The sequence below is a fragment of the Sander vitreus genome, chromosome 9 (genome assembly GCF_031162955.1).
Source record: "Sander vitreus isolate 19-12246 chromosome 9, sanVit1, whole genome shotgun sequence".
Classification (NCBI taxonomy): Eukaryota; Metazoa; Chordata; class Actinopteri; order Perciformes; family Percidae; genus Sander; species Sander vitreus.
This window is the reverse complement of record NC_135863.1, coordinates 25,751,239-25,766,828: the sequence shown is the minus strand read 5'-3', so window position 1 is coordinate 25,766,828 and position 15,590 is coordinate 25,751,239. Positions and strand designations below refer to the sequence as shown.

The window sequence follows — 15,590 nt, the reverse complement described above, 5'->3', positions numbered from 1 at the left end:
ATGGGATATTTGCAATGGCAATGTACCGCAGACCTTGCAGCTCACACCTCTCGATATTTCCTGACGTTTGCCTCCCCATCATCACGCTTTGGGTTCCGCTTTCGCACGCTCCCTGTCGTCGGGGCGACTGGCGCGATGAGGCTTGGACCCCGTTCCAACTGCTTGCGGTTCTAGTTTTCCCCATCTCGCTCCTGCCCGCTCCTAGTGTAATTCTGACCAGTGATTTCCCGCAATGTGTGTTCTGTTCCCGTAGCATCCACAAACATTAGATAAAATGTCAATAGATTGACCATTGATTTTGTGTCTTCTCCCCTCCCAGAGGGACGGGGTGGTGGAATATCAAGCATTGACTTGAATTGCCGCGACTGCTCGCGGGTGCCGCTGCGCCTCCGGAACACAGCGCAGATGCTAGGGCTGCACAATATTTTGTTTCATCGTCTACATCGCAATGTGCGCATGCGCGATGGTCACATCGCAGGTCGTTGCGCTGTTGACGCTAAAACTTTTTTGCTGCCTGATAGAAAAGTAAACTTTCACCGTTCTCCTTTTACATGATTGTTAGCGGCCGGCCATTTTTCACCGCACAAAGCTGCTACCAGCCAGGCTAAAGCTAATATAGTTAGCCTGAAGAAATAAGGTATCTTTCCCAACTAACATTACGGTTCGGAGCCACGCTGGAAACATAACATAACAGAAGTCTGTGTCTGATATGACGTAATTTACACTGCTTTAAGTGTTCTTGAATACAGAGTTTGTTTCTAGTGTGTGACATGCAGGTCTGCATGCACAGCGAACCACTAATCACAATCACTGTTGATCAACTTATCAAACAAGCAGGCCCTGCTAGTCGACCACACCCTGAAATTTAGAGGAAGCAACATGCATGCATTATTATCATTCACTTTAGCCTGGATTAATAGTATTATGTGACTACAGTGCTCAGCATAAGTGAATACACCCATGCTAAAGTTGACTAAAAAGAGGAATAAAAGATCATCTTTTGGAAATTGATCTTAATTCCATAAATAAAGGACACCAATTTTCTTTGTGAATGAATAATGTATCGTAAATAAATCAGGGTATATACAGAAATCCTGGAGGTAAATTCAATACCTTTTAATACAATTTTTAATACCTTCAATATTTTTTAAAACCAACACACCATTGAGTTGCAGGTTTATGCGGCAACACGTTTTCTAACCATTAAACGGAGTTTGAGATTTATAAAACTATACCCTCTAGGCCAATAGAACAATGCAGATAGGGAAAGTCAACAGAATAGATTGAGACTCACTGACTTTGGAAACATCTTGCAACCCTAACCCATCTTGCATTTATTTCATCTTTAGAATAAAATGAATAGATGAAATAAAATGATATATTAAATCAGTTCAAAGAAACAAGCATTCACTGATGCCATTATAACCACTTAAAACTAAGTGAACCTTCTTCTGTATGTATAGACACCCAAATGAGTACACATAGAAAATATTCCATGACGCAACTGAAGTGAAATACAAGAAAACAGACATACATACAAGCATTCACCGTTTGAACTTGTGATGCCATTATAACCATTTGAAACTAAGTGAACCTGTGATCTCATAGTAAGTGCTTCAATTGAATTGCTTTTTCTTCCCCACGAAGGGTGCATACCGCTCAAAACCAACATGAAAAACGTAGTTCGTAATGTTCACTCAGCGTTTTGTTTTGTTGTTAAACTATGTGTAAAATGAGCGGTGACGTTAAATCACCGGTTTCAGGTAACGGCACCGTCTATTTGCTGGATGGTTTTAAGGTAACGGTCGGTAGCTAACGTTAGCAGATAATCCCATTGACAGCGACGTTATTGTTCATATTTTGGCACAGTCAATGTTTCTGACCGTAGTAGTAGTGGTCATAGTGACTGAAAGTGTGATGTGAGATGCTAAAAAGAATCTACAAGCTGTTTTCAGGTAACGTTACTTTTTGACATTCAATTACCCCCACCCCCGCTGCTGAAAACAATTCTAGAGGAAACACTGTCAACCATCACAGCATCTACATAGAGAGCTAGGAGTACATAGTATATTTTTTCAGAACTTGTTCAAATAAATGATTTAGATAAAAGCAATGACACTTCCACACTGTTAAAGAGAATGCACAAAACCACCTTGCACATTTAGACCGCTAACACATGTCCTTAATCAATCTGAATAACCTATCCACTTCTAATGCTGGTAATATTTTCTTACCAGCTGAGATGCCACCTGCCAACTGCTTGCCCTGGAGGAATGTTTGCACTATACTCTTCATCTGTGAGATGCACCACTCAGATCTCTGTTCATCTTTGTGGGATACAAACTTGAAAACAAAGAAGAGCTGCTGCTGCTGGGAACAGCGGTCGTTGGAATCGGCTTTGGCCACGACTCTGAAGACTTGGAGTTAAGCTTTTCTTTAAGAAAGGAACAAAGAACGGCACTGAAGTCATTCTTAAAAAAAGTAAGGTGTGTTCAGAGTTTTGCCGACCGGATACGGCAAAAGTTTAATCTATCAACTAGCTCCGCTACCTTCTTCGTTGCTCTGCTTGGTTGTAGCGTACAGAGGGAATTTGAAAGACAACCGGGGAATTTGAAAGACAACCGTTTATCCCGCACCTCGGATTAAGCCCTGCCAATGGTGAGTTCCCAGACCCAACATCTTGATGTGGGTCTGGCTTGTCAGGCTAAGATAGGCTATCACCCGATGCAGGATAGGATATATCACACAAACTTTACAAGATCAACTTAAATAGACATAATAAAACAAATGGACAACTTATAGTTTGCAAAAAAAATTATTCAAAAAATGAATACCTCATAAAATGGCGATTAATACCTTTTAATACCTCTTAATGGCCTTAATTTTTACTAATTTGATTTACTACCTTTTAATACTTTTTAAAACCCCACGGACACCCTGTAAATAAGTGTTTTTCCTTAAAATATAGGGGGCATAAGTAAGTACACCCCTATGTAAAATTCCCATAGAGGCAGGCAGATTTTTATTTTTAAAAGGCCAGTTATTTCATGGATCCAGGATACTATGCATCCTGATAAAGTTCCCTTGGCATTTGGAATTAAAATAGCCCCACATCATCACATACCCTTCACCATACCTAGAGACTGGAATGGGGTACTTTACATAAGATCATCTCTCAATGCAAATCAAACCAGCTATTAGGCTAACTGAAATAAAACCTCATTTTTTTAATTAAGGCATAAAGATTAATTTCCAAGATGATTTTTTTTATTCCTCTTTTTAGTCAACTATAGCACAGATGTATTCACTCATGTTAAGCACTGTACAATGGTGTCATGTCAGTCAACCAGTGTATTTGTACCTAATTTCCCTCCAAAATCTCTTCAGAAGAGTTGTTACAGCGCTTTGGTGTAAAGCATTAAAGTGCAACAAAGAATGGTTCACATTAGAAAAGTTCCTTTTTCATTTTTATTGTATATGTAGATGCACTCTCCTACAAAATCACCCCAGTAGTCGAGAATGAAGAAATTGTAAAATTTAGTCTTTTTTCATATCGCAATATATATCGCAGGAAAAACAATATCGCAATGTCGTTTTTTTTCAATATCGTGCAGGCCTAGCAGATGCACCCAGTGGAAAACAGCCTTTAAAGTCCCTGTTGATTGTATCCCTCAGGTCGCCGTAGGAGAAAAGGGGCGGGGTGCAGTGCAGTGGGAAAGAAGTAAGAGAGAGGGAGTAGAGGAGTGTTAATAAAGCGTTTGGCTGGTGTTTAACTGTATGCACCGTGTGCATGGCTGATTTTCTTATGAAACCTAGCTAGGTGAACCTAACACAAAAGCCGATCAGGAGCAGTGCTCCTAAATCCCAGGACCCTGCCCGCTCCCAGCCGCAGCCCGCATAAAACCGCCTGCTCCCACGAGATTTGGGTTGGGTCCCGCGGGACCCCAATACCAATGCAGTCCTCTACTCTGCATACCTGACACTACTGATTTGAATTGCATTTGATTTCCAAATACCATGTATACTAGGCAGTTAGTGGAAATGTGTTAGAATATTATTATTATACAGTAATATTAACCAGAGAGAATATGAGATGAACTGACACATTTTTGACAAACGGCAGAAACATTTGACTATACTGAGACATACAGTGTAAAAATGAATTAGTTAAAACCAATGCAGTCCAATACTATCTGCAATCTAAAAATGCAATAAGTTCAACCTTCACGTCGGTTTTAACATTTAGGTTTTGATTAAAATGTTTTGGTAAGGTGTTCAACTTTATGGATATTTTGATGGCTGAAGTTTGCAATGCTGTTGAATTGTATTGCGTTATATTAAGTGTTTCTAGTATTTAGTCTACCCCTATAAATAGACAAAATGTTATAAACCCTTCTCATAACATGGTATAATTCAATAGCACCATAACTATAGCTGCCAAAATGGCTAAATACTATGAACTTCATGAAGGTGGATAATGCAAGGTTGTTTTAGACTGCATTAGCTTTTGATAGGTGTGCCTAATAAACCAGCAACTGAGTATATATGGATACCACTCTGGGGTGGGCATTGACGAGGCCCCTACAACTACAGGGGTGTGACAGAAGGGCTGGAGCTGTTGAATGGAGTCATGGCTGCAAGGTCTTTCAAAATGACAGTAGTGGGTTTTTAATACCTCTTTCAGGGGGTGATCACATGACCAGCACCCACTATGGTCGCAAGAGGCTAGAGTTCCTGCACTCAGCTCCGCATTTCATTAAATAACCAGGTCTATTACTTTTTCTTCGACGCCAAATCATTTTGTCTGTTATCACAGTGACTCAGTGAAACGCCTGCAGGCATAAAAAGGCAGATCTCGTCGCCTAAACTATCTACTCGTTCAGAGAAATCTGCTAGCATGGCGGCAACTGATGTTAACGCGATCCCTAACATGGAGGACTTAATCGCTCAGGTGTTGGAAAAGCAACTAAGTATGCCTAAATCAGTGATCTACAACGTAGTGAAGGGAGTGTTATATAATTAACCATATAATTATGGTATGTGAGCCGGAGCAACCTGACTGCGTCACATTCACAATCCAGCGGCTTCGGGAGCTTGAAGAGACAACACGAGCTACACTCTGAACGCAACTCAGACTCATTAGTCCACCTGGCCGCCCTGGGAGCGATCCAGGGAGGGAGAGTTCGCCTTCGCTGCAGCCGCGGAGCCGGGTATTTTCTGTCTGGAATTGGATGTGGAGGACGGGCCGCCCCGCGCCGCGGACTGTTGCCGACAGAGGAACTGGAGGGCGGCGGTGGGACTTCGCGTTCGGTGCCAGTGGACCTGTGGACTAACGGTATCTGGGCTACTGAACTGAGTTTGACTGGAGGACACTGTGTGTAGGTTTCGGAGCCAAGCTTTAAAAGGGACACTTAACCAGACTGAAAATACATGATAAATACTAGCTGGTCAGTTTACAGTCTATGCTTGTTAACATTTAGCCAGACTGAAAGAAAATGATGGATGCGGTCTGTTTGTTGCTCCAACTAGATTGGTGTGTTTTTCACATAGCTTATTCCAGAAATTGATTTTCACTAGAGACCTAGTTCTAAGGTGTTTATAACATTGTTCATGTTTAACATAAGAATTGACTAGACCTTTTTCAATTAACCTGTGACTTAAGACAGGAGGTGCAGTTTTGAGCTGGAGTTTTGCGCGAACTGCGTTTGATGTGGTCACGCATCTTACAGAGAGTGGAGGGGGTCTGCGGTCTCAGATGGTTAGGGGATTTATTTTATTTTTTATGTTTTCTCCACACCTTGCTCAGAGCTAACAGTTCATCCTTTGCTACAGATTTGTCAGCCATTTGAAGATGGCTGAGCTTTCAATCCTTTCAGTCAACAGTATGGGGCTAAATGGGCCGATCAAACGAGCTAAATTCCTGGACTATTTAAGAAGGAAAAACAGACGTGGCGCTTATACAGGAGTCACATTTACGTAAAAGAGATGTAAATCGTTTACAAAATAAATACTTCAAGGTTGCTGCCTCATCTAGTGACGACACCAAAACCAAGGGCTCCATTGTGTTGCTGTCGCGGAAATGCGCACTCACCTAGACAAAAGCAGTAAAGACTTATCAGGCAGGATATCTTGTATATGTACCATGATAAGGAGTAGGAAAATAGCCTTTGTTTCGGTATATGCACCCTCTACACATAATGAAAGTTTTTTCCCGCGCCTAACCAATGAATTGCTCTCTCAATGAATATTCACTAATTATAGGGAGAGACATGAATGCAGTATGCAGGATAGATCAGGGGTCAATCACACAAAAGCCCAGAAACATATATCAGACATGTTAAAAGCAGTTGTGGATTCACACCAGCTTACAGATCTATGGAGGATGCACAACCCTACTAGCAAGGACTACACCTTTTTTTCCACATGTCACCTCACCCACTCCCGCACTGATTGTATTTTGTGCTCCAGTGAGCTTAAGGCAATGTTTCACACAACAACGATAGAACCAGCAATTCTGTCTGATCACAATGCGCTGATAACCACATTCCGTTGTGATATGTTAGGAGAAAGATCTAGGAGATGGCAATTTAATAATTCCCTTCTCCAGAACACAGTTTTTGATGCAGAATTTAGAACCAAACTGGGTGAATTTATATCAATTAATACCAACTCAGTTTCTGACCCTGCATATACAGGTGCTGGTCATATAATTAGAATATCATGAAAAAGTTGATTTATTTCAGTAATTCCATTCAAAAAGTGAAATTTGTATATTATATTCATTCATCACACAGAGTGATATATTTCAAATGTTCATTTCTTTTAATTGTGATGATTATAACTGACAACTAATGAAAATCCCAAATTCAGTATCTCCAAAAATTATAATATTACTTAAGACCAATACAAAAAAGGATTTTTAGAAATGTTGGCCAACTGAAAAGTATGAACATGAAAAGTATGAGCATGTACAGCACTCAATACTTAGTTGGGGCTCCTTTACTGTAATTACTGCAGCAATGCGGCGTGGCATGGAGTCGATCAGTCTGTGGCACTGCTCAGGTGTTATGAGATAGTGATAGTGGCCTTCAGCTCTTCTGCATTGTTGGGTCTGGCACATCGCATCATCCTCTTCACAATATCCCATAGAGTTTGCTGGCCAATTAAGAACAAGGATACCATGGTCCTTAAACCAGGTACTGGTAGCTTTGGCACTGTGTGCAGGTGCCCAGTCATGTTGGAAAATGAAATCTGCATCTCCATAAAGTTGGTCAGCAGCAGGAAGCATGAAATGCTCTAAAACTTCCTGGTAGACGGCTACGTTGACCCTGGACCTCAGAAAACACAGTGGACCAACACCAGCAGATGACATGGCACCCCAAACCATCACTGACTGTGGAAACTTTACACTGGACTTCAAGCAATGGACTCCAGACTCTGGGACCTTGATTTCCAAAGGAAATGCAAAACGTACTTTCATCAGAGAACATAACTTTGGATCACTCAGCAGCAGTCCAGTCCTTTTTGTCTTTAGCCCAGGCGAGACACTTCTGACGCTGTGTCTTGTTCAGGAGTGGCTTGACACAAGGAATGCGACAGCTGAAACCCATGTCTTGCATATGTCTGTGTGTGGTGGTTCTTGAAGCACTGACTCCAGCTGCAGTCCACTCTTTGTGAATGTCCCTCACATTTTTGAATGGGTTTTGTTTCACAAGCCTCTCCAGGATGCGGTTATCCCTATTGCTTGTACACTTTTTTCTACCACATCTTTTCCTTCGCCTCTCTATTAATGTGCTTGGACACAGAGCTCTGTCAACAGCCAGCCTCTTTAGCAATGACCTTTTGGGTCTTGCCCTCCTTGTGCAAGGTGTCAATAGTCATCTTTTGGACAGCTGTCAAGTCAGCAGTCTTCCCCGTGATTGTGTAGCCTACAGAACTTGACTGAGAGACCATTTAAAGGCCTTTGCAGGTGTTTTGAGTTAATTAGCTGATTAGAGTGTGGCACCAGGTGTCTTCAATATTGAACCTTTTCACAATATTCTAATTTTCTGAGATACTGAATTTGGGGTTTTCAGTAGTTGTCAGTTCTAATCATCAAAATTAAAAGAAATTAACACTTGAAATATATCAGTCTGTGTGGAATGAATGTATACATTATACAAGTTTCACTTTTTGAATGGAATTACTGAAATAAATCAACTTTTTCATGATATTCTAATTATATGACCAGCACCTGTACATGGCAGGCAACTAAAGGATTTATTAGACTTTTCAAATCTTCCTTCGTGGTCAACTTGAAGAGGAAAAGAGAGGCAAGGATTGCGGAGTTGGAAGAACGCTGTAAATCGTTAGAGAAGTCTCATTTGTTTTTCTAAATCTACACAGACTCTTCTAGTCACAAGTCGAACAGAGCTGAATGATCTGCTAAGAAGGAGAGCTGAATTCATAATGCACAGAGTGAGGCAAAATTACTATTTTAATGGCTGTAAACCAAGCAAATTGCTTGCTCTGAAATTAAAACAAAGCGAATCCAGAGCTACTATCAGTAGCATCTGCACAGACCGAGGTATCTCAACAAATCCTAAGGATATCAACGCCACTTTTCAATCCTTCTACTCAAAGTTGTACGAGTCCTCCTGCAACCCAGATCCGACACAGTGCCAGGAGTTCCTAAAAGAGCTAAACCTGCCTCTTCTTGACCCAGTCAGTGAATAACGGGGACATTTCCGGGGACAGCTCCAGCCGAAACCGGGGACTGTCCCCGGTAACCGGGGACGTCTGGTCAACCTATTTTAAAGTCATGTTAAAACTATTTGCCGTCCTTCGTTACTATTTCCAGCCGCAGCCTGTCACTCCCTTTTGTACCAAGTTAACTGGGTATGTAACGTTAGCTCCGTAATGTTGTACTAACGTACGGTACGTAACGTTAGCTTAGACCTCACAATGCCTTGTGTTTCTCACTCAAGTTATTGTTCATAAGACGTGACATGAGTGACGCATGCGGGTAGGCCAAGGCGAGAAAAGGGAGATTAGCTTACATTTGCCAACATATTTATAAAAAAAGTCACAGTCGAATATTATTGATTTTTTTACTATTCAAATTATATTTGAATTTCGGTATTTGTTCCAACAGCCCTAGTGAACAGCTAACATCACATACTCCAGGCAATCTGTATACCAGCAGATCTAATGTTTTGTAGCTACCTGACTTTGTCATTGTACAGTAGGGAGAGAGAAATAAAGATTATTTTATGATTGTTTCGCAGTGATTACGTTCTAAAGCACAAATAAATAACCATCAAACACTTGACACAGATATTTTGTGCAGACAGATTTCTCCTTTGCATATTTATTGCAGCAACTGGACAAGGAAGTAGGTTACTCTAGTATCGATTGTTGATTATTTTATGACGAGGGGAGAACATTTCTCTTTGTTTGATTTTATTAAAAGTAAAGTTGGGCTTGACAGTTGGCTTCACAACTCATTTTTAGAAGAAAAAAAAAAAAAAAAAGGAGATATTCGCACTCCACAGCAGCCACACTAAACTGCAGTCTGGAGATGAGTAGTCTATATCCACGACGGTCCACTTCCAGCATTACTCTGTTGCTGCCGGAAATTCCGCCGGATTTCACTCTTTTCGGCCAGATGTCCAGTACCCTCCACTTTGTTGGAATTTTAAACTCTGGCTGATTTATGAGGACTAGGGTTAACTGCTCCTCAGTTCTCTGCAGGGTAAATCAAGACAGCTAGCTAGAGTGATCTGTCCAATAAGTAACCCTAACTTTTGAACGTACACGTTCCACCAAAACAAGTTCCTTCCAGAGGCTATTTTTAGCCTCTTAGCACCACCGTTCAAGACGATCGACGATTGGTTTAAAAAAAAAAGCATTTTCTCCCATTCCGGAACACTGTGTGGATTAGCCAGACCCTCCTCCGCAGCGCTGTAGTGGAAAGTCTGGCAAAGCGAGACTAGGAGACGAGTGTCTCATGCCAGAGAGAGGGAGTAAGAGCGGCAGAGAGACTTAAACAGAACTTATTTTCATACGTTTAACGCTGGGTTTTTACTAGTGAACAACCCACTGCCAGCGGACCGTTCAGAAATTAATTGAACCGCTCCGCTCTGCTGTTGTTAAAGCTGCCTAGTTTCATCCAGACAGAAATTGAGTCATTAGCTGAAAACTTGTTGGAGTTTCTCAGAGTACACTTTAAGCATCTCACTGCCTTTCTAAACCCCTCTTCCTTAACCAACCTTAGCTGTCTGAGTTTGGCTGTAAACCAGGGCTTGTTATTGAACCTCTTAGTGGTGCGTGTTGGTATACAGCTGTCCTCACCGAAACTAATATATGACCCCACAGCCTCTGTGTGCTCATCCAAGCTGTTGTTAGCAGTCCTGAAAACATCCCATCTGTGCAGTCCAAACACAACTGAAGATCCGCCACAGCTTCACTGGTCCACTTCTTAGATCATGTCCTCACAACAGGTTTCAAAAGTTTTAACTTCTGCCTGTATGAGGGAATCAAGTGGACGATGGCATGGTCTGAGTGAACCAGTGCAGCGCGGGTAAGTGTGTGATAATCATTGCTGACTGTTGTGTAACAGTGATCCAAAATATTCTCCTCTCTGGTTGGACATTTAATAAACTGTCTGTATTTGGGTAGTTTGTGACTGAGGTAACCTTTGGTGAAGTCACCGCGGACATTAACAAGGGAATCCAGCACACCACGAAAAAATCTCATTAGTAAGTGTTTCACTACAATATGGATACTTACTGAAATTCTGTAGCAAGGCAACTGGAATGATGTTCCCTAAAAGACTTGTTTAGAAAAGCTTGAGTGCTATTAACAACACAGATCGTTCTACGAAGAAGAATTAAGAACAAAGAAAGTACCTAAATTATCATCCATTCACAAAGAAAGGTAAAATTGCTAATGTTAAGTTCATATACCCACCATTTCATCTTTGTTCCTAAAGCCAGTGAAACACAGCGACAGGTTAAGCATTGTAGTGGAGTAGAGAGGACGACATGAAAACTGTAGAGGCTGTGGGGAAGGGAAAAAGCAAATATCAACAAAAACTTTGAATTAAGTACAAAATTACATTTGAAAACCTTTAATGCAATTGCTTTTTGTTTTTACCAATATGATTAACAATTCACTGAAAGACTCCTCTAAATCTTTGAAATTCCTAATGAAATTCCTGCTTACTCCTACACCTAATAGTTTTGCCTGACGGGTCAAAAACTACAAAAGGGCCTAAGACAATTTCTTCTGTTATCAAGAGATATACTTCTTTATATTACAATGCAGTCTAAACGTGTTTGTGTGTGCTGTCTTCAGCTGACAAATGTGCCGAGCGCTCTGTTTGATAGAAGCCACAGTCAGGACACATTGTTCGACATTAGCATCCTATTTGAAGTCTCTGTCAGACAGACAACTCAGCAGGCAGAGGAAGCTCCTGTGCATTATCCTGTTCAAAGTCATAATGTATTTTTTGCAATCTGCTCTTTCAAAATCAAGGTTCCTCTCAGGCCCGTCTCTGGTTGGGCATCCCCACATGAAAAACATTTCTCTGACGGAGATTTTAGAGTAAAAGTGTAAATTCTTTAGTTAGTGTGGTCACTCGTCAACCACAATATTGGCGGTTCGATCCCAGGCTCATCCGGCTACATGTCAAAGTGTCCCTGAGCAAGACACTGAACCCCAAGTTGCTCCCTGGATGCTGTATGTATAGCTGTCCACTGCTCCTATTCAGGGATGGAAATTAGCAACCTACCAACCATGGTGGTGGGTAAATAAACACAGCATACTGTTTCACTCAGCCACTTTTAGAGGAGACACACCTTTATTGGTTAGCTTACGGCGAGACAAGCTTGACAATTTCTGTTCGTTATGTAGTCAACGAGTCAGATGTCAGACAGGATGCCCTTATAGTTGCAGACCGCGAGCTCGGCAAGCTCGGCCGTTGCCCCACAGTGGGGCAACACAAGACGGCCATCCCTCCTCCTCCTGTCTGAATCCAGCGCGAGGCTCAAACATGATAAGCCATGCCTAAATCTCCAATGTCCTCTAAATGCGCTGTTGTTTTACCGGTCAACCTGAGGTAGATGCTAGAATGTAGTCACCAAACGAGTCTCAACCAATCGCAAGCATAAGCAAGGTAGGCGGGGCCAGGCCAGATCCAGAATTGCTCAATGAGGGAGAAAGGGTAGATGCACTTCCAGCCCATTTTAGAATTTAAATTTTACTTTTTATGTGGGTTAACAATGTTAAAAAAATATTGATCATAAGAGTAGTTTATATACTTTAAAATGTGTCTGGAGTGGGACTTTATGTTGTAATGCCACTGCCTTATGTAATAGTTTATCTTCTTTTTGGTGTAGCTCCTGTTCAAGTATGATCTGATAAAGTATGACATGGTGAAAGATAAACCAGTAAAAGATCAGAATGGAATGAGGTTGGGTGGAGGAATATTTTTGTTTTTGATTCATTAGGGCTAAATGTAACTTCATGGTTCATGTGTGGGTTTGTGTGAGTGTGCTATGTGTGTGCATGAGAGAAAGAGAATGTTAGTATTTTCCTTAAGACTTTACCTCGTGACATAAACATGCTTGAGTATTGTAGATCTTGTATTATTTTTCACATGCAGTTAAGCACAAAAACAAAAAAAAGTAGCTGGTAAAAAAAGTTGAGAGTTGGTAGATTTTGAAATCCACCAGCCACAGTGGCAGGTGAACAAAAAAGTTTTCCATCCCTGCTCCTAATACTTAGGATGGGTTAAATGCAGTAATTAAATTTCACTACAATGTACTGGCAATTGTATGTGACGAATGATGTATGTTGTATATCAATAACTTACTTCCTCCTTCGCAGCACAGTGTAGCACAACAGGAGGCCCAACAATGCGGTTGTCGTGTTTGTAGAGATAGTTGTAGTCAGAAGAATCAAAGTCTGTGAGGACGAACACCGTTTCGAAATCAGTGTTGTTTCCATCTCCAAACTCCTGGACGTTGTCTGTCATTATGCATGGGGTGTTAATGTCCTGAATAGAAAGATTTACAAAACAGAGAAATAAAGTAGCGCATGACAGACTGTTAAAAGAATGAGAGAACTGAAAGAACATTCAGTGTGCACAAATAAATCACCAAAACCAGAGATATAGCCTTGTTGGACATTGATAATGTAATGAGTAAAAACCAGAGAAAAATTTAAGAATAATACTGGAATTATTTTTTTTGACTGTCAATAAATCCCATTAAAGACCCAAACCAACACTGTTAGTCCATATTTAAAAAATTACAACTTCCCTATTGAGACTCATACAAAATATGTAGGCTAATTTCCAAAGTTGCATTAGAGGGCTGCTTGGAAGCAGAACTCACGACAACCTAAACATCACATAAGTTTGTTAGATTATGGACCTTTTACATTGTTATGCTGGTGAATCTAAGTCAAATACTTATTTTCCGTTTAGCTCTGTTTTGGTCTCCACTATAGACAAAAAAACTTGATTGAGAAAAGCTGTGAAAATAAACATAACTGAAAATTAGCATGCCATAAAACCAAAACAGTGAGCTTAGAAATGCTAAAACACTCTTGTAGAGCTTTCACAAAGTATATAAAGTTATACCTAACTCAACAAACTACTAAAACTGCATGATTTTTTCAGGAGTTCAGGTACTTTCTCTCTGTTAAGAGTATCTTGTGGTTACTATTTTGTTTTTTAATTTCACGTTTAACTTTAATAAAATTGTAAAAGTCGGAGTATGAGTATATTAAATATCTGTAGCCATCAAACAATAGCAGGGGTGATATGTACATTTCCAAATTAATTATGCACAGTAGCGGTAACTATCTATACAGTATCTATTATTTGTAAATACCAATTACCCTGATAGTGCAAAATGGTAAATGCTAAGTTTTTTTCCACACCATATTACCATTAGGCTACCATGCTGTTCAGTGATGTGTCAAAATGATTAAATTGTGAAAGAGGACGAACATTACACAAGCTTGGCTAGAAATATTAAAAGACTTAGTAAGGACATTTCAGGATTTTCTGGAATAAGATATGTTAGCCTTTGGATACACAGACAAAACTTGTTAGTAGGACAAATCAATTGTTGGTTTCAATATTTTTTTTAAGATTTATTGACAATTAGAAAAATATGGAATCCTTAAAGCTTTAATTCGAGACCAAATATTTGCATCTTTTTAATACCGAACTGGTTCTCCACTTAAATGTAAGCTAGTAAGTACACTGCAACACAATAAGCATTAATCAAACCATAACTTGAATAAGAAAGGTTGGTGCCAGTAAGCGGTTTTTAAAAAGGATTTTGATTGAGATTTTCATTGTTATTTTGTGAAATATGTTCTTTGTGTCAATGAACCAAGGTCAGAGAAGCTTTGCCAACATCTTAAATCCATCAAGAAAAATATGTGTAAAACAGACTGCACTACACGATCATTAACTCTTACACATACAGTACAGACACAATAAAATGATCTCTCTTTGTGCCATACAGAAACCATACTCAGTGCTGCATGAATTCTGCCACCTCAGAAGAGAGAATGTGTTCCTCTGAATAAGAATAGATTGGTTGAATCCATGACTTCAATAAAAGAGAGGAAAAATTAAATCACAAACTGTCAGGCTGCTTATTGGCAGAGCTGAAAGTGCTGGAATGGGTGAAATGTTTGTGCCAACTGTAAACCTGCTAATGAAACAAATTACACACACACCTTTTGATACCAGTGTTAATAGTTTAACATTTTTGGCAAAACACTGACATGTATTATTACAATGTTAGGATCCACATTGCTTTTGACACCCGTGTTAAAGCATAACTCTTGCCTAAATGCAACCTAGGGTCTTTTTGTGAATGTACCCGAGTCAAACTTTCGTTTATCAAGTATCACCAGGGGCTCTACACCGGTGCACAAGGGATATACTAAATCTGTGGCTACTTGTTTCGATATCGACTTGTTTTGACTGCCGAGGTGGTAGTGGCCGGAAACGAGCTACGGCGAGTTGTTCAAAACCTCTTTTTAGTAAACTCTGGGTACACAAACAATGTTCTCAATGCTCAAGTTCATGTGTAGAGCCCCTGGTGATACTTGGAGCAAAGTTTCATGTTGTTTCGAGCCTTCTTAGTGTTTTAAAAATAGCTATTTTGAAGATAGCATAAAAATGTCCCCATTACTCCCATTCCGGCCATTTGACCGAAAAACGAAAATACGGTACATCTTAAAAGTGGCGCTTCCGTCCTAAATATGCTTTTAAACGAAAGTTTGACTTGGGTACATTCACAAAAAGACCCTAGGTTGCATTTTGGCGAGAGTTACGCTTTAATAGTTTAACATTTTTGGCAAAACACTTATTTGCTTTCTTTCTAAAAAAGGTGACATGAGCAGATTAATACCCTTAGCGTAACACCTGGAGCAGGGTAAAACAGCTAGCCTGGCTCTGTCCAATGTTTAAAAATATACCTACCAATACTTCTACAGCTCACTAGGGAACATGTTATGTCTCGTTTGTTTAATCTGTACATAAACAGAAATGTAACTAGACTTGAGCCCAATTCACATTG

At 40.2% G+C, this 15,590-nt stretch overlaps 1 protein-coding gene across 7 annotated transcripts in view; it reads right to left on the bottom strand.

Moving 5' to 3' along the window:
• The window catches only part of ect2 (epithelial cell transforming 2), a 121,037-nt gene that overhangs the window by 87,491 nt on the left and 17,956 nt on the right, over positions 1 to 15,590 (bottom strand). For all 7 annotated transcript variants that reach the window (XM_078259477.1, XM_078259479.1, XM_078259480.1 and 4 more), the window contains 2 exons: positions 12,857 to 13,039; positions 10,951 to 11,040 (listed from right to left, as the gene is read on the bottom strand). In XM_078259477.1, coding sequence (XP_078115603.1) covers positions 10,951 to 11,040; positions 12,857 to 13,039 — 273 coding nt within the window. The remainder of the gene's footprint in view (positions 1 to 10,950; positions 11,041 to 12,856; positions 13,040 to 15,590) is intronic.